Source organism: Aureobasidium melanogenum, assembly GCF_000721775.1.
Source record: "Aureobasidium melanogenum CBS 110374 unplaced genomic scaffold scaffold_1, whole genome shotgun sequence".
NCBI classification, from domain to species: domain Eukaryota; kingdom Fungi; phylum Ascomycota; class Dothideomycetes; order Dothideales; family Saccotheciaceae; genus Aureobasidium; species Aureobasidium melanogenum.
Window position 1 is genome coordinate 616,418 of NW_024470053.1, and position 17,766 is coordinate 634,183.

At 45.1% G+C, this 17,766-nt stretch overlaps 5 protein-coding genes across 5 annotated transcripts; 3 read left to right on the plus strand and 2 right to left on the minus strand.

Moving 5' to 3' along the window:
* Positions 1-203: 203 nt before the first annotated feature.
* Positions 204-2,309, minus strand: M437DRAFT_36077 (oligopeptide transporter protein; the record flags this gene model as incomplete). The annotated part of the gene is made up of 7 exons (XM_041019377.1): positions 204-546; positions 598-833; positions 889-1,209; positions 1,266-1,372; positions 1,422-1,440; positions 1,552-1,840; positions 1,897-2,309. The coding sequence occupies 7 exons, from the start codon at positions 2,307-2,309 to the stop codon at positions 204-206; spliced, it is 1,728 nt and encodes a 575-aa protein (XP_040884223.1).
* Positions 2,310-8,948: 6,639 nt separating this feature from the next.
* Positions 8,949-10,721, minus strand: M437DRAFT_38147 (mitochondrial protein-like protein Fmp25; the record flags this gene model as incomplete). The annotated part of the gene is made up of 1 exon (XM_041019782.1): positions 8,949-10,721. One exon carries the CDS (start codon positions 10,719-10,721, stop codon positions 8,949-8,951), a length of 1,773 nt encoding a protein of 590 aa, XP_040884224.1.
* A 347-nt stretch (positions 10,722-11,068) lies between these two features.
* On the plus strand, positions 11,069-13,754 carry M437DRAFT_37245 (Sec34-domain-containing protein; the record flags this gene model as incomplete). The annotated part of the gene is made up of 4 exons (XM_041019591.1): positions 11,069-11,173; positions 11,241-11,876; positions 11,924-12,952; positions 13,005-13,754. 4 exons carry the CDS (start codon positions 11,069-11,071, stop codon positions 13,752-13,754), a joined length of 2,520 nt encoding a protein of 839 aa, XP_040884225.1.
* Positions 13,755-15,141: 1,387 nt separating this feature from the next.
* M437DRAFT_37583 (peptidase C14) lies at positions 15,142-16,204 on the plus strand (the record flags this gene model as incomplete). The annotated part of the gene is made up of 3 exons (XM_041019657.1): positions 15,142-15,457; positions 15,511-16,119; positions 16,179-16,204. 3 exons carry the CDS (start codon positions 15,142-15,144, stop codon positions 16,202-16,204), a joined length of 951 nt encoding a protein of 316 aa, XP_040884226.1.
* Positions 16,205-16,705: 501 nt separating this feature from the next.
* M437DRAFT_24740 (uncharacterized protein) lies at positions 16,706-17,182 on the plus strand (the record flags this gene model as incomplete). Its single annotated transcript, XM_041019075.1, has 2 exons — positions 16,706-16,781; positions 16,887-17,182. Coding segments are annotated over 2 exons (372 nt in total), but the record flags the coding sequence as incomplete, so codon positions are not given.
* Positions 17,183-17,766: the final 584 nt, after the last annotated feature.

Sequence of the window (17,766 nt, forward strand, 5' to 3'; positions counted from 1 at the left end):
ATTGACGATGATGACAAAGGTGATGGCAATAGGAGGCATGGGCTAAATAGTACATTGGATTAGCTTATTCGGCTTCTGCACCGGTAGTACATAGGTCAGTTGCGAAGAGAGAAGATTTGCTAGGACCATTATCAATACACAGGAATTACTATGAGACGGGGCCACACTACCGCTAGTTCAGTTCTAAGTTCTAACCACAATCATTAGACTGGTCCCACACAACTGAAAGCCGTTGACGAACCCGAAGCGTAGGCATCAATCATGGACTTGATCGAAGAGTATGTTCCCAAGACACAAGTAACAAAAGCCCCCAGGAAGAAGATGACATTCCAAAGCTTGATGTACCATCTGCGAGCAAAGAAGCCGCGGATCCATCTTTTCATGCCATGGTCATGTCTAATAGTCTCCCCAGTAGCTGGATTGAAGCCTTCGCCTTGATCAGGGCGAATTGCATCATACTGTACTTGCACACCTAGCATGAGCAGAGGTGGGAAGGTGTACGTGAACTGGAGGATGCAAAGGGCAGCCACAAGACCAGAAAGTGCGCTTAGTGTCGCATTAGATAGAGGCCTGAGACACGATAGCAAGGTAACTCACCTGAATTGAGGAATTGCGGCAGCAAGAACGAAGGCAATTCCCCAGTAAATTGGAACGATGCCAATCCAGAGGAGCTTTCCCGCTCTTGTGGTAAGCTGTGGTAATCCAAGCAGTTCTTGGAATATGTTCTGATACATAACCTTGATACCAATGTTTCCATACAGTCCGGCGGCAATAAGGGCCGTCAAAAATGCGAGGATATTGCCCGCAGTCAAGGCCGCATGAGGAAACATGCCCTAGTTTTGAGTGTCAGTCCTATCGCCATTGTCTACCAAGGTGATGAAGAAATACCTGTTGGGCAGGGTTGATGGTGTATTGACCCTGAAATGAGTAGACGTATATGCCAAAGAACAGATAGACGACATAGATGAAAGTCTCTGCAATAATCAACGCTTTCCAGAAGTCCCAAGGCTTTCGCATCTCGCTCATGAACTCGCAGTAAAGCATGGCACCGCCATATGAGTAGACAGCCTGCATCAATCCCACGAGTTGTCCGCTGAATTCGACTCCAGCTGGTGGACCCGCAGTGGTCATGACTGGAGGTGCAGGAGGGCCAATATCGGCACCATTGGATTTGGCAGCGGCCTCGTAATTGGGATGACTGTGAGTCACCTAAGGCACTGTCAGTCGAACAAGCTCGATAGACAAACTATAGAGATCAGACGTACGACAGCCATTGTAAGGATCATGACAACAATGTTAAGCCAGACAGCGAGGTTGGCGATCCAGCCGTACTTCTGCAACGTACGTACTTGACCAATGACGAAACCACACACTAAGAATGTCAGCACGCATATCGAGTGCTCTCAAGCAATGAGACTCACCTGTCCAGATGACGCAGCACTTAGAAGAGTATTGTCAGCTTATTTTTTCTTGTTCGTTGATCATCGTGCGCTGGTGCAGGGACGAGGAACATCTTTTATCTTGGAATGCATGAAACCAGATTGTACTCACCACGATATAACAAATGTTCGAATTGATCTGGTAAAGGCCTTGACCATTTTGGATGATGATGACTCCCACGTTGAAGATGAGTTGAATTGCTTGCAGGATGTTCACCAGATGGCGCGCGACCCGGCCATATGCTCTCAATGCGATATCGCCAAAGGTCTTCATAGGGTAGTGGTCGGAGTCAAGTTTGAGGAACATTTGCCAGATCTGCCAGCCCGTATAGCCTGCCAGAGCTCCAAAGATGGTGTACAGAACAATGCCTGGACCATACCCCATCTGTGCCAAAGCCCATCTACCATATTATTAGCCGAAAGAGCTCAACAGCTGAGCGTGAATAGTTTGACGTACGGCACAGAGTAAGGACCAAGAATGTCTGTGGTAATGAGATAGAAGACAGATCCCCAAGTCGCTGTTCTTGCAGCTCTGGAAGCCTGTAACCACTCGTCCTCTGTCACAATAACTGGTCGAGCAGTCGCAGGAGCTTCAGATTCGCCAATCTTCTCGTCTGTCTCTGTACCTAATGGGTTCTCCGAGGTCTCAGGTTTGGTGGGATCGCTTCCAGTGATGGTAGAAGAGGCTGCATCGTGTTTAGCAAAGCTCAAAAGCTTCCTGGCCGGTGTTTTGACTGTTGAAATGTTTCTCTGCTCTTCACGAGTGATCTTGGCATAATAGAAGTATTCTTCGATCGTCACCATAGGGTCATGCAGGTTTCTGAGTGCTGGTGTTGAAAGTTGTGTTATGCCAGGACCAGAAGCATTCATTCGTGGGTCGCCTTCGAGACTCAAAGCTGCAGATTGTGCCATTGCTGCTGACGAACGACAAGATGATTAAAGCAGATGTGGTGCGACTGTGATGCAGGTGGGCAATGCGATGGATTTATGGAATGTACCAGGATGCGCTCACGAGACTCCCATGGTCGCAGGATGTAATTTATATTGACCTGTATCCTGATTGGATAGGACGCGTGAAGAGATAGCGGTAGTCCGAATACCAGAGATTAAACCCAGCGAATGTATGCTGCTGCGTTGGCCAATGATAGAACTCTGCAAAACGTCAAAACTGACCACGCGCAACAGTAAGTGGGAAGCTAGAATGGACCGTCGGCCAATGCGGCCACTCCGCACTTTCAACAAATTCTAATCTTTAGCACTTTAGCTTTAGTAACTTTAGCTATAGCACTAATATTAGCATAAGTATTAGCAATAATAAGGCCAGATTTACTATACAATTAATAGTATTATCTACTACGAAGTAGTAGTAGTAGGAGTAGCAGTCTTAAGCGTAATAACGCGCTATAGAAGGTCTTATCTAAGGGTAGCCTCGTTAGCTAGTCTCTAGTAGAGGCGAGTAACTTTAGCCTCGAGCTCTTTAACTTACTCTTTAAGAGTAGTAGTAGCGGCGGTAGGAGTCTATAATTTCGGTTAGTAGTATATATAGTAGTGCCTATAGTAAAACTTACCTCTTCTTCCTTATTAAAGGGCATAGTATTATAGCGAGGCTTACCCTTTAGTCTATAGAAGGCATAAGCTTTACTCTAACCTTCCTTCTTCTTAGTAAACATATAGTAGTCCTTCTTTACCTCTCCCTTCTTCTTATCCTAGTAGTGCTAGTAAGGACTAGTAAGAGCATCCTTACTAACGTTAGAGAGTATAATAGCATTAGCGTTATAGTACTTACGTAGAGTAGTAAGAGTAGTAGTAGTAGTAGTCTTATCGTCGCTAGTAGCTTAGGCGACTAACTCTACCTAGCGAGTAGTAGTAATAGACTACTATTATTACTTAATAGTAGGTCTACGAAGACCCCTAAGAGCTAGAGGGAGAAGGCTAGAAGTAGGTAGAGAAGCGGTAGCGGCCTTAGCCTTACCCTTACCCTTTACCTTAGTCTTAAGGGTAGTAGGAGTACTATCTATATAGTTAGAAGGTTAATATAGTAGGTATAGTAAGTAGTATTACGGTTCTTCTTTATCGTCGTTATCTAAGACGTAGATAGACTTTAATAGCTTCTTAATAAGGGATATTTCCTTATCGTTACTATTAGTATCGGCGTAAACTAACTACGTAAGCTATATAGCTACCTTATTAGAGGTAACTAGTAAGGCCTATTAAGAGGCCTTATTCTTGCCATGTTAAGAGCGCCTAACGCCCTCTATAAAAGAGGCTAACTAAGTAGCTAAAGGCTTAATAACACTATAAGAGTAGCGAGAAGTAAGGATTTAACTAGTTCTAGCGCTAGCGTAAGAGTCTCTACTAGTAGAGGCCTCGAGGGACTTACGAGAGCGAGCTATTATTAATACTAATGTTAGTGCTAATGTTATTACTACTACTATAGTAGTAGTAGTTATAAGGAAGGAATACGCGTAGTAAGAAATAAATTTTAAAAGCTAAGAAGTAAAGTAAAGTAAATAAACCATAATATTAATATGTGATAATTTAAGAAGTTAGAGCTTTATTACTATTACTACTATAGGCACTATAATAAGGAATAGTATAACTTTTATTAATACTTAGATAAATAAAAAGTAAAACAATAAAAGTAAAAAGCAAAAAGATAGTTTAGGAGGAAATTAAACCTCTAACCTCTTATAATATATTTACTAAGTATAACTTATAAGTTTTAAACCTTATAAGGGGTAGCGCCTATACTCTTATAATAGGAAGTAAGCGCGCTACTACTAAGCTACTAAACCGCTAATTAATATTAGTATAGAACTAAGCAAGAATATAGAGATATAACCTTACTAATAATACTATATCTAAGGGATTAATACTAAGGAAAGTTAAAACCGGAAATATTACAATAGTAGTAGTAGTAGTAATATAGTAGTAGATTAACTATATTTACTATCTCTTTTAAGCTTATTAACAAGTAACTACTTATAGAGGTACTAATAGCTTATACCTACGTCTTTAAGGTCTCTACTACTCTTACTAAGAAGGTTGCTCTTACTAAGAGGACTATAGTTAAGAAGACTATAGTTAAGAAGACTATAGCTAAGACGAGTGCTACTAAGAAACATCTAGCTTATTAGTATGCTCTATCTATTATATAAATAAGGTATCTTCGTCTACAAAAGAGAGCTCTTTAAGTAGTAGAGGCTCGTAGCTTAGTGTAATAGCTAGTTTAAAGACGAAAGATTACTTATATATAGGAGGTAGATTAAGCTTATATAACTACTTAGAGGCATAGCGAATTCCTTTTACTAGACGATACTCGATATTCTAAGTAGCTTATAGCGACATAGGGGCTATTAGCGAATGTAATTAAGAGGGTAGAGACGACTAAAGAGTAGAAGATAAGTTAATATTAATAGGTTCTTAGTCTTAAAGTTAAGTAAGTTAAGCTTTATGTTTATTAATATTTACTAATCTCTATTATAATTATTAGTATTTTACTACTTACGCTACTACTCTACTATAAATAAGAAATATACTAATATAAAGTTATCTAGCAAAGGCAGTTCCTACTTAGGAGACTATCTCTAGCTTCGTAAGAGAAAGACCTTATAGCATAGCTTAACGATAGTAAGCTTATTACTATTTTTAGTAAAGGGAGATAGCATAGTAGTAATAGATTCGTACTAAGAAGCCTATAGATAGACTATTATTAGCTAGTTAGTAGCAGGCTAATTACCGCGACCTTTAGTAGTAAAATTAGTTACTAAGAAGAGGTCCTTAAGTACGATATTAGTATAAGGATAGACTTCGAAAGCCTATATAAGAAGGAAGCCTTAGCGACGGTAAGCTAGTATAGCTAGTATCTTCTTATTAAGCTTTACCTCGTTATAGGCCTATTCCTACTAAGTTAGTAGATCTAGGGGTGCCTAGAGCTTTAATCTACGCTCGTCGCGTATAGTCGATATATTGTATACTTTAAAGGCTATACGCGTCTAATCCTTAATAGCTCTAAGCTTTAGAGTAGTAGCGATAGATAGTATAGAGCGTAAGGGCCTAGTAATGGCTTAAGGTACTAATCTAGTATAAGAACTACGGCTAGCGTTAACTCGAGCAATACTAATAGCTAACTATCTAGCTTACTCTATACTAACTATTACCCTTCTTAGAAAGACATATTAACCGTTAGATCGACTATAAGTAATAAGAGGGCAGCGAGTAGTAGTAGAAATAGCTATTAGCTTAGAAGCTAGTATAGAAGCTACTATTCTAACGGTTATTACTTACGTACTTTATAGTACTTACGACGACAAACTAGAGGTATTCTTATCGACGAGAGAGGGGGCTAGATTAATAAGACTATAGACTAGATAGTGCTACTTATCTTAGTACTTTAAGTGTAGTTAACCGTCCTTAGGATAGAAGCGGCTCTAATATAATACTATATTAATAGATTAATAGATAAAGAAGTAATAGAAGTTAGCTAGAGAGAGTAGTCCTTAAGTAGCTTAATAATATTAAGCAATCTTTATTATTTTCTAATATCTATTACCTATAGTATTAGTATATTCTACTATAGTAGTACTATAAGCATTACGGCGCGTAAATTGCGTAAATCTAACCTCTTAAATTCCTATTAAAATTATTAAAGAAACTTAATACTTTTGTTAATCGTAGTAGAGTAGTAGAGTGTATAGTAAATTACTTATAGATTAGATAATTCTATTAAAGAATATTTAATAGATTATAGAAATAGTCGCTAATATAGTTAGGTAAGATATTATATATGCCTTAAAGCGCTTTAGTAAGCCCTATATACTATAGCTACTAGTTAGTAGTACTAAGTAGTCGATTAGACTTATAGAGCGTTAGATTAATATTACTAGCATGCTTATAGTTAAAAATGGCCTAACGAAGATAGAGGTATGCTTATTTATATAGCCGGTAAGACTCTCTATTAATGATAATAATTTAATTAATATTATTAGCCTTAATAATACTCTTAGTACTAGGAAATTAATAAGCTAGTTTAATGCGGCACCACTTAACTATATAAGGTAGTAGGTACTCGTTACTATCGAATTCCTTAAGATATTAGTTCTATAGCTTAAGCTCTTAAACATTAAACTCTAGTCCTTATTTAACTCCTTAAAATAGCTCTAGCTAGCGATATAGTGCTTCTAGAGAGCTAGGAATTATATAAGGACAGTTACTTTAAGATCGAATTAAGTAACAGTTCTAGAGAGTAGAGAATATTAAGCTAGCTCGTCGTATAATTAGTATATAGATAGTAAGGAAAGTAATCCTATTAAAAAGATAGCGACTATTATATAGGATAGTGTTAAAGAAGGTAGTCTATGCGCTAATACTACTTATTATTATCTAAAACTACTAGGCTTCTATACGCTAATTCTACTTGCTAGTTCTATACTTAAAGTAGTTAGTAAATAATAGCTACTAGCCGCTAGCTTAAAGCTCTCGATAGCTATAGTAAGTATTAGCTATTATTATAGTCTCTATACTATAGTCGGTGCAAATAAATTAAGGCATATAACTAAGCTCGTTAATAGTCTTAACGTATTAATTAAGGACTAATACTACTAAGCGAGTAGAGATACTAGTATAGAACTATATAACTAACTATAAGAAGTAGTTAATAGTAGCATATATTTAAATACCCTAACGCTCGAGCTTATAGTACGTATCTATTAACTAAAGGTAGTTTAGGCCTAGTAAATTAGCCTTACTATAGCGGCTCTTAATCTTCCTTTAACGTCGAGAGAGGCCTTCGCTATAGCCTTCGAAGTTAAGAGAATAAGCGATTTAATAGAGATAATCTCTATTATTAAATACTATTAGCTTTACTATAAAAGCTACTATAGTAGCTACGACAAAGAAGTAAAGAAGTATATACCTACCTATAATATAATACTTTTTACGTATATAAGTATAGAGCATCTCCTTTCTAAGATTGTCGATGTCTTCTTAGTAGTACTTATTAATAAGAGCTTATCGTATAGCTAACTTAAGCTACTCTTAATGCTCTATTAATATCCTCTAAGGAAGGCTAAGCTCTATTTATATACAACGGATAGTACGTATATAGATAGAACTAAAGCCTTTAAGCTTAAGGATAGTAGTAATAGTACTATTATTAAACTAGAACTTCTAGAATAACTCTTTAATACGTGCGCTAATAATAGTATAGTTAATATAAGTTAAAGACATCCCCTACTACTAAAGCCTACCTTCTAGCATTCGCTTCTTAATTAAGACATGCTATTTAGCTAGCTTCGTAACTACTATATTAACTATTACTCCCTTTTCTTAAATCTAGCTCTTAATATAGTCCTTTTATAGCTTAAGGTCGATTACTTTACGTAGCATAATAGAGAGGTAGCGACGGCGGTAGTAATAGTAGTAGCGATAGTAGTAGCGACGGCGAGGTAGATAGCGAGGTACTAGCGATAGCGATGGCGATAGTAGCGACGATAAGATAGAAGGAGGGCTTCGACGCGTTAATATTATAATAAAAGGTAAACAAAGCCATGGCTTTCGGATTTGTATGGCAGCTACTAGTAAATTAGAAAGCTCTAGCTAGCTAACCTTAAAGATCAGAATACGACATGCTAAAGATTAGAATTCGTGGATAAATGCGGAGTGGCCGCATCGGCCGACGGTCGAATGCGAGGCAGTTATGACCCGATGGCAGCGCATGATATTTGCTGCATCGAACTTAGTGGAGGAGTGATCGACTCACTAGCTCATTGAGGAAGTCGATGAAGTGCTCTCCGGAGGGGTCTCTACAGCAAGTACCGCTTCGATTGGGAAGTTGAGACTCTGAAGGATTTCAGGCGACGACTTTCTTCCTCCATCGCGTGAAAAGCGATTATGCAAGTTTAGCGAGTCCTGCAGTCAATCATCCCAAATCCTGCACGAAGCCTTTCGTCAGGTGTCGTTGCATGAAGCGCTGCTGTCTCTCTTTGCATGAAGCGAGACCTAGAGACACCGAAGAGAATAGAACATCAATAGTAGCCCAAAGCTTTTAAGAGCCAAGTTCGAAGAAGCAATGCTATTACAAGGCTTGTGTCTTGGAAGGCTGATGAATACGAGGATGCGCGAGTTGTGAACGTGCTTGTGGTCATTTCGGTATGCGACCGAAGGCACAGATGAGCGACAGGGATGACCAATCGATTAATTAAGGCATTCGTATTGGCAGATCTAAAATCAAGCCATCAAACCATCGCAGTTGTGTTTGGAGGAGACAGAATTGGATTGGGGTGTTAAACGGGACCAAAGATTTCTGCAAAGTCGCTGATGCTGTGGAGCAAATCAATTTTTGTGACATCTCGTACAACAAACAGCTGAGAGTATGTTTATATACATCTAGATTTACAAGAGAAGACAACTCGTTACCACCAACTCCATGCCTGAGAACGCCCTCAAGAATATCTACAGAGTTAGTGAATGTTAAAAATGCATGAAAGCGACGAATAATCATCGTCCATCTTATACGCCCGAGTAGATAGCGGTACAGTCCCTACCACATTCTACACGCTGTTCTATGCTGACCTTCCTGCCATCGGCGAGACGCACAGTACTTCTTGGTGTAATTTGGAATCTGTGCTCCTCTTTGCCTCTGACCTTACGCTCTGCAGCTTGGTCGAGAGGCTGAATGTACGTAGGGGCGTTGACATTGTTTCTCTTACCAGTTCCCAGCTGATAATGCTCGTTACCCCCCCAGAAGACGATGTCTCTTCCCCACCATGTTTCTCCATCCGTGTTCAAGGCTCCTGTGTGGGCAACATTGTTCATGACAGCCGCGACGTGCTTGTTGCCAGCACTAATACTAGCCAATCTAATGGGAACGACTGAGTTGGTTGTTTCGTCGTATTCGAATAACGATGATAATGAGGGAATCTTGGTGGGAGTTCCCTGAACGTGAGTCCAGCGGTTGTTTCCGAGCGTACCGTAGATACCAGCACCGCATGCGAAAGTATCAGCAGTGACTCTGCCAACACCTCTGCCGTCAGAGTTACGTGATGCCACCTTGGTAGCATCTACGGTCAAGAAAGAGTTGGCACCGCCAGCGGCTATGGATGTGACCACGGGAGTCTGAGACGATCCGGCATACAGCTTCTGGAGTGGTAACAATGCCGGCGTATCAACAACAGCAGACTCGGTGTTGTAGTCGAAACCCAATTGCCCAGAAGTGTTGTTGCCAAAGGCAAAGACACGACCATCGGCGTCAGCTACGATACTATGATAATCACCGCATGCAATCTTGTTAATGTTAAAACCTCTCAGGGTAGTCAACTCGTGAGGTTGATAGTAGGGACCAGCAGGCTTGTTGTCCCAAGACAAGCCTGGAACGCCGAGCTGACCTCTAGTAGGGTAAGCGTCAGTTGCGGATGCCATGGAGAAGAGACGTCCTTTGGATGTGAGCAGCAAGGCGTGTTCCAGACCACTGTCAATGGTTGAGACCTTCTCGCTGTAGCTCATATCTGAAGGGACAATGGTGCGGTAGCTGATGGGAGAAGTGGAAGACCAGAAAGGAATCCAAGAGCTCTCGCTAGGCTTAGCGCCGGATGCCTGGTCGGCAGCGGAGACTGGCAGAGAGTAGACGCTTCCAGAAGATGACAGGCCCAGGATACGGTCTTTGGAAATGGCCAAGGAGACCAGATTCTTGCCCTTGAGTGTCACAGTGGGTTGGGTGGTGTCCTTGGAGTAGTCAACGCCCCACTGCAGTAGGTTGCCCTGCTCGTCAATGGCAGCGCCAAAATTCTTGTCTAATTTGATGTCGCGAAGCAGTTTACCATCGAAAAACTTGATGCGACGAGGGGTCTTGATGTAGGAGGCATCCGAGTCGGGGGCGACGACCTTGCCAGCATTGGAGCCGCATGCGTAGACGCCAGGGTTCTCCCATGACTTTCTGACCTGGAGATGCTGGGAGCTTGCAATATCTCTATCCTCCTCTTTGTTGGCACCGCGTCTGCGAGTCTTTTCTATTTGAAGCTCTGGTTGGTCGGCGGCAGGTGGGGCTTCGGCATAAGCTGTATTGAGGAGGCGACCATCATTGAGATAGTATTGTGAAACAGTGGCGACACCAGCAGCTGCAGTGATGACGACCAGGGATCTCAGGAAATGCTGCTGTCGTCTGGCAGCATAGGCGGGGGCGGAAGCGACTCTCGCATGACTTCGTGCTTGGATCGAAGCTCGGGTCGAAGCTGCTCGAGCTGTCGGCAGGGCACCCAATTTGGGGACACTGGTCTTGGGTAGCATGTTGATAGGGCGATTGAACAAGAGATGACGGACTTGAGCAAGACTCAGGTCATTGCAGGGCGGAAGACAAGAAGCCTTAGAGGAGTGTCAGCCAGTGGACGGCGATTGGCCAGACGAGTCTCTACCGTCATCATTTTCGGTCTCGGCACGGGCCACCAAACACGCGATTGCGGGCAAGTTTCACGAGACCCTTCGACCTTCGGCCAGATCGGCCCGAGCCATGTGCAGATGCGCCGCTATCGACACCAGCCAAGCCCGTCTCCGTCGACTGCCAGCCGACGGGCCATCAACAGCCCGTTACCTTGGATGTTGTCAATTGTCAACACCCTCGACCTCCCCCGCCCACCATGATGGACAGCGACTGGTACTCGTCGTTTGTGCCCTCCGCCCCGGCCTCGTCTGAGAAGACGCCGGGCCATCGGCGGCGAGCTTCCCTCTTGCAACAGCCCCATGTAAGCTGCTCATCGACCATGCCATGGTACGTTGGCCGAGTCGAGCACACGTCTGATGCTGCCACAGGAAGCGACCCAGGCTGATGATCCTTCAGACCAACTGCCCATTCTCTCCGAAGAAGACGACAATCCCTTGATCAAGGGTCCCCCACAAGCGACACTTGTCAAAAGAGCTCTCTCGTATACCCACCTCCGCCCTGCTGATCGACTCTCGCATACTACCCCTCCCTCTACGCCGACGCGCAAGAACAGCCTGTCTTCAGCCCCCAAGCCCAATCATGTCTTGCGGTCCAACCTCGACTTCGCGACTTGGTACGATGCTCTCGAGGACGACCTCCTGGATGCCAGCCACAGTGACTACGAGCTATACTACCATCAGCTGAACATGTCACAACATCACCTCGACTCGCTAGCTCAGAGTACCAATGACGCGCTGGCCATCTTATCCTCTCTATCCGACTCCTTCAAGGCTGTGGACGAGCAAACGACTGCCTTCCACGCTCAATGCGAGTCCCTCATAACTGAGCAACGTCGCATTACTGACCTGGCCGACAACATGAATCACAACCTCCAATACTACGCCTATCTCGAGCCCATGACCCGCAGGCTTAATGCTCCTGGTGCTGCCAACCTCGTCCGTGCAGATGAATTTCCCGACATGCTCAAGAACCTTGACCAATGCCTGGACTACACGCAAGCTCATGTATGTCTCTCCTTCTAGACTACCTGCCATTTTACTGATGCTTCCAGCCTACCCACCGCGAAGCCCCTACTTACCGTTCACGCTACCGTCTCTTGCTGACCCGAGCCCTGACACTTATCCGAGTACATTTCACAAATTCTCTACGAGCACTGGCCGCAGATGCATCACAACGAATTGCTGACCGCCAGCTCAACGATACTACCCAAACTGCTCTACTCTACGCAAAGTTTCGTGTCAGTGCTCCTGAACTAAAACAACTCGGCCTAGAGATACAAAAGCGTGCTGTGCTGCCTTCAGGTGCCGACCAAGGAGGTGAGGCTGAGTATCAAAGTCTGATGAACGAGTTATATCAGAGTTACTCAGCCACCCGGGGCCGCCTAATGTTCCCTATCATATCTCGCAAGCTCACCGAGATGGCTGCAGTCGATAATGCGGTTGGCGATACAGTCAACTTCGCCAAAACCGCCATCGGCTTCGTAAGAGGTATATGTCTTGATGAGTACGATCTCTGGGGTGACTGGTTTTCTGGAGATGGAGGCGTATACGAGTTCTTGGAGGCCATGTGTGAGCCTTTATACGATCATCTCCGCCCCAGAATCATTCGCGAGACTCGCATCCCAAAGTTGTGCGAACTCTGTACTTTCATCCAAACTCGTTACATGGTCGATGAAGAAGATGACGACATGGAGTACCAAGATGTAGCTAGTACAAAGAGAAGCCTGGATTTCGCTGCTTTGGTCAAGCCTGCGCTGGAAGACGCTCAAAGCCGACTCGTCTTCCTCGCATTGACTGTTCTCAGGGACGACATTGAGAACTACAGACCGAAGCCTGAAGATCTTGATTACCCATCAAAAGCACGGGGCCCTTCAACAATGACTGCTGATGGTAAAAGAGTGGCTCTGTCTGGCCGCAAAAACTCGACCAATACTACCCAGGTCAAATCACCTGGTGAAGAAGACGATGGAGTTGACATGTTCGAAACATCTTGGCCCAACAATGAGAAACAGGCCATGGTTTGGTATCCTACACTGCGTAAGGCAATTTGGCTTTTGAGCCGTATCTACCGATTGGTCAACGTGAGTTGCGCCAGACATATAAACTGATTATAATCACTAACTCGGGCCATAGTCCACCGTATTCGACGATTTGGCGCACAACATCGTTCACAGCACTACTGTGTCTCTAGCATGGGCCGCATCTCAGATATCAACAAAGTCATCGCCTGCCGATGCCAACCTGTTCCTGATAGCTCATTTGTTGCGACTCAAGCAACAGATTGTAGCGTTCGACATTGAGTTTATTACCCCCGAAGTCACGTTTGACTTCTCGTCTGTTACCAACACATTTTATGAGCTTCGCGAGCGAGGAGGGCTGTGGAATCCAGCTAGTTGGGTAAAGCTCGCTGCCGGAGGGTTGATGCCACGAGTAGTGGAAAACATGCTCGACGCCAAAGCAGAACTTGACGGACGACTACGAGCAGTGATAAACGATTTTGTTAACAGCTTTGTGAGCCCGATCACAACATCACTAACATCCCCTAAGAAGGATGCAGGATCAGAAGCGAGTCATGTCACAGCTGAAATTCGAACCATCGCGCAAAAGGAGGTAGTATCGCTGCGACAGAAACTGGATGAGTATATCCAGGATATAAGGACGAGAGAAACACTTGTGGCCGCAGTGAGGGACCAAGTTATCCTAGCTTACGAGGATTGGATGGACAAGTTGAGTGAAGGCAAAGGCACATCCAAAATCGGCAAGGTCAGCAAGAAAGGAAAGGGTCGAGAAGATGAGGTTTGGTCCACCGAGGTATTTGCCGAGTGGTGCGAGCGAGTGTTCGCAGTGGGGGTCACGAGTGACGAAGACTCGACGGAAACGTGATGAATGTGCTGTGAAGTTCTGATTCGAGAGACCAAAGCACAATCAAAAGCATGTCTTACCGAAGGATCGGATATGTTGGGGAAAATTCAAGCCCTGAAAGCCAAAAAGAGGTGTCGGAAGCCGAAAATTAGATCTATACGATAGACGATGGAATTTCATAGGCCGTGCAGCGATGCGCCATCAAGATCATTGTCCTAAGTGAGGTTAGGCTTGATGAGTAGTTCTTGGTCGGAGACGTTTTCCAGGGCCACAGGGCTTGCACGACCATGTGGCCCGGTGTCGGGGCGGCCGAGAGACAGCGGAACGGGCCAACAGAACAGTTTGAGCAGAGTGAGCACACGTCAAGATGCGTATAGGGTTGAGAGATGATGTGTGGCTTGCAGAAAGACCTTGGTAGAGGAGGGGCTCTGGCTGAAATGAGAAGCTCGTTCTGAATGGAGATGTTGATAAGGCTGGATCGACAAGGGGAAAAACAGATCCTTGCAGAGCACAAGGCGCGGATGGCTGCGGGGAAAACAAGATGGATCTTCTGCCAGTGAGAGAGAGAGACGGGTTCTGAGCGAGCACAAGGCCGTTGGTGGCTTTGTCTTGAGCAAAGCGCCACATCATCTCCTCCCCAGTCGTGCAGTCAGTCAGCGTTTTCTAGAAGCGGGCTGTGAGGACCAGCTGCCGAAAAGATAAGACGGCTGCTTGCTCGCACGTCTTGGGCCACCGATACTATCATTCACTTTGTTCGCAGCATCAAAGTAGTGTACCTAGGCAATTGACCCAAGTGCCAAGTTCTTGATCGGATCACCAAAGTCAAACGCGTCAGCGGCCTCAGGATCCAGGAACCCCGCGTGATTGCACAGCTGCCTCTCTTTTCGACATTTGCGCTCTGCATTGCCATCGCATCCTAAAATCCAACACTGCCCTACGCAAATGTCGTACTATCCCGGTCAAGGCTACCATAACCAGGGAGGCTACAATCAAGGGCCTCCCCCGCAGCAGTACGGAGGCTATCCTCCTCAGCAATATCCGTCAGTACCTATCTAGCTTGCGCCCAGCACACCAGCTGCATCGAGCGACTGACGCAGAACAGCCCACCTCAGCAAGGATACGGCGGTTACTCCAACTCTCCTCAGCCTCAGTACGGAAACTACGGTGGTCCTCCGCCGCAACCACAGTACGGCGGTTCATACCAGCAGCCTCCTCCTCCACAGCAGCCACAATATGGCGGCTACTCGCAACCTCCTCCTCAGCACTATGCTCCTCAATCACGTACTGTGCCCTCAGACTCCCATGTACCGCCAGTGACTGACTGTACCTCTCAGACCTACCCAGCGGCCAGAATGTCTACCAACAGCACAACATTCGTCAAGGTGCCCCTCCACCTCCGCCCTCGGGCATGCAAACTTTTGGCAACGGCGCCCCAAATGGCTACTCATTCCAATACTCCAACTGTACCGGCAAACGCAAGGCTCTCCTGATCGGAATCAATTACTTTGGCCAGAAGGGCCAGCTCCGGGGTTGCATCAACGATGTTAAGAACATGTCCAACTACCTCATGGAGGCCTTTGGTTATAAGCGCGAAGACATGGTCACCTTGACCGATGATCAGCAGAACCCAATGAGCCAGCCTACCAAACAAAACATCTTGCGCGCTATGCACTGGTTGGTCAAGGACGCCCAGCCCAATGACTCGCTCTTCTTCCACTACTCTGGTATGTTCACCATTCTGGTCATCTCACCATTTCGTTTTGCTAACGATCGCAAGGTCATGGTGGTCAGACTGAAGATCTCGATGGCGATGAAGAAGACGGCTACGACGAAGTCATCTACCCTGTCGACTTCCGCCAAGCAGGTCACATTGTTGACGACGAGATGCATTTCATCATGGTCAAGAATCTCGCCGCCGGTGTGCGACTAACTGCCATCTTCGACTCGTGCCACTCAGGCTCCGCTCTGGATCTACCATACATCTATTCCACCCAAGGCGTGCTCAAGGAGCCTAACCTTGCCAAAGAAGCTGGCCAGGGCCTGCTGGGCATCGTCAGCAGCTACGCTCGTGGCGACATTGGCGGCATGGCAAGCACTGCTATGGGCTTGTTCAAGAAGGTCACCAGGGGCAATGACAGCTATGAACAAAACAAGCGCACAAAGACTTCTCCGGGAGATGTTATCATGTGGAGTGGCAGTAAAGACGATCAGACTTCAGCTGATGCCTCCATTGCTGGTCAAGCGACTGGTGCAATGTCTTGGGCCTTCATTGGCGCTCTGAGGAAGAACCCTCAGCAAAGTTACGTTCAATTGCTGAACAGCATTCGTGACGAGCTCCAAGGACAATACAGCCAGAAACCTCAATTGAGTGCCAGTCATCCAATCGGTAAGTTCTTGATCCCTGTTGCTAAAACCTGCGTACCACATACTAACTTCACTGTGCAGACACAAACCTTCTTTATGTCATGTAAAATATGATATACTGCTCCTTTCATGAAACCTGGATGATGTCTTTTTTTGAGTGCTGGTAGCACCTTCTTCTCACTGTACATAGAGGGCCTGTCTTCTTACCGTCATGTTTTACGATCACTTTTCAGAATAAAATTACTCGATTTGGTATAGACCCTGCCAAGCATTGTTCACTGCCCTATCTCCAACCCTGTCTTGTCTCATCGCACCTCATCATTTGAAGTCACCTAGCCCTCGAGCCATCACTTGCGCTTCTGTACTCCAGCCTCTTTTCCACATTCGCACTTGTGTCGAGATGGTTCATGTGACGAGGTAAAATGTCGGAATCTGTTCGACACGAAAGCGAAGCCTTGCGAAACGTTGAGCAGTCCTGCGATAAAGATGTCGATGAGCGAGAAGCAACAGAACTTGAACCCGTGCAACATGTGCACCGGGACATAACCGAAGGATCGTCCTCAATCAATGCGACAAACACATCTGATGCTGGTGGAGGAACTCCATATCTCAATGGCTTAAGAAAATGGTGGAAGCATTATGTTCAATTACATGTGCCTCACGCAGATTGTAGAGATCACCTTGGTATGCAACTTTCTAGCCCCGTCACGTTTAGTGTGAATCACACTTGCCCATCATAACAGACCGCCTGGAAGCCGAACAGCAGGATTGACAATTTGGACCTTCTAGCCAATGAACGAACGTTTCTTGCCTACCAACGCACCTCGCTCGCCCTTTCGATGCTGGGTATTGTCACCGCCCAACTCTTCAGTCTACAACGCTCACCAGATCCCGAAAACGATCCTGTATTTGGCTACCACACTCTTGGAAAGCCTCTAGCAGGTCTCTTTCAGAGCGCTGCCATTGTTGTGATTCTTATTGGCGGCCATCGATTTTGGCGTCAACAGATGAATATCGCTAGAGGCAAGGTCTGGGCTGGTGGTTGGGAGATATGGACTATTATGGGATTTATGTTGCTTGTCAGTTGTTCCCTTCTCTTCGTCTTTCTTGAGATTGTGTTTCCTGTTTCTATTTGGTTCTGTGGGACTGACATCATTTTTCTATCTGCAGCTTCTCGTGTGTGTGTTTGGTCTGTTGATTGCCTGCGATGCAACAGCGTAACGACTTCTAGAGTCATCGTTCTATCTCTGCCTTCGTATCCAAGGTAGCAGATTCCGAAGCCTGTCGCACACGACTCGAAAGGACGAAAGCTCGTTTTCGATAGATGTTAAACGACCGATGATCTTGGAAGTCGGGTTGGCATCTTTAATTCTTACCTCGATGTTGGTCGCTCGTATTTGTGCCATATCTCTCCACTTGCGCCTTCCCCACCGGGACCAACATTTCATGTATTCGCGGCAAAGAGTGTGCAATCGCGACTAGTTTAGTGACAACGATAGACTTCAATTCCGCCATAATGCTTGTGTCGAAATCTGACAGGCACTAGGGAGTGTCATCCTCGTTTAGACACGTGGGCTGAAGGATCCAACTCATTAACGATGCCAATGTTGGTGGACCTTTTGCGCCGTGATTGCGGACCCGCGCTTATATACTGCTACCCAATGACAAA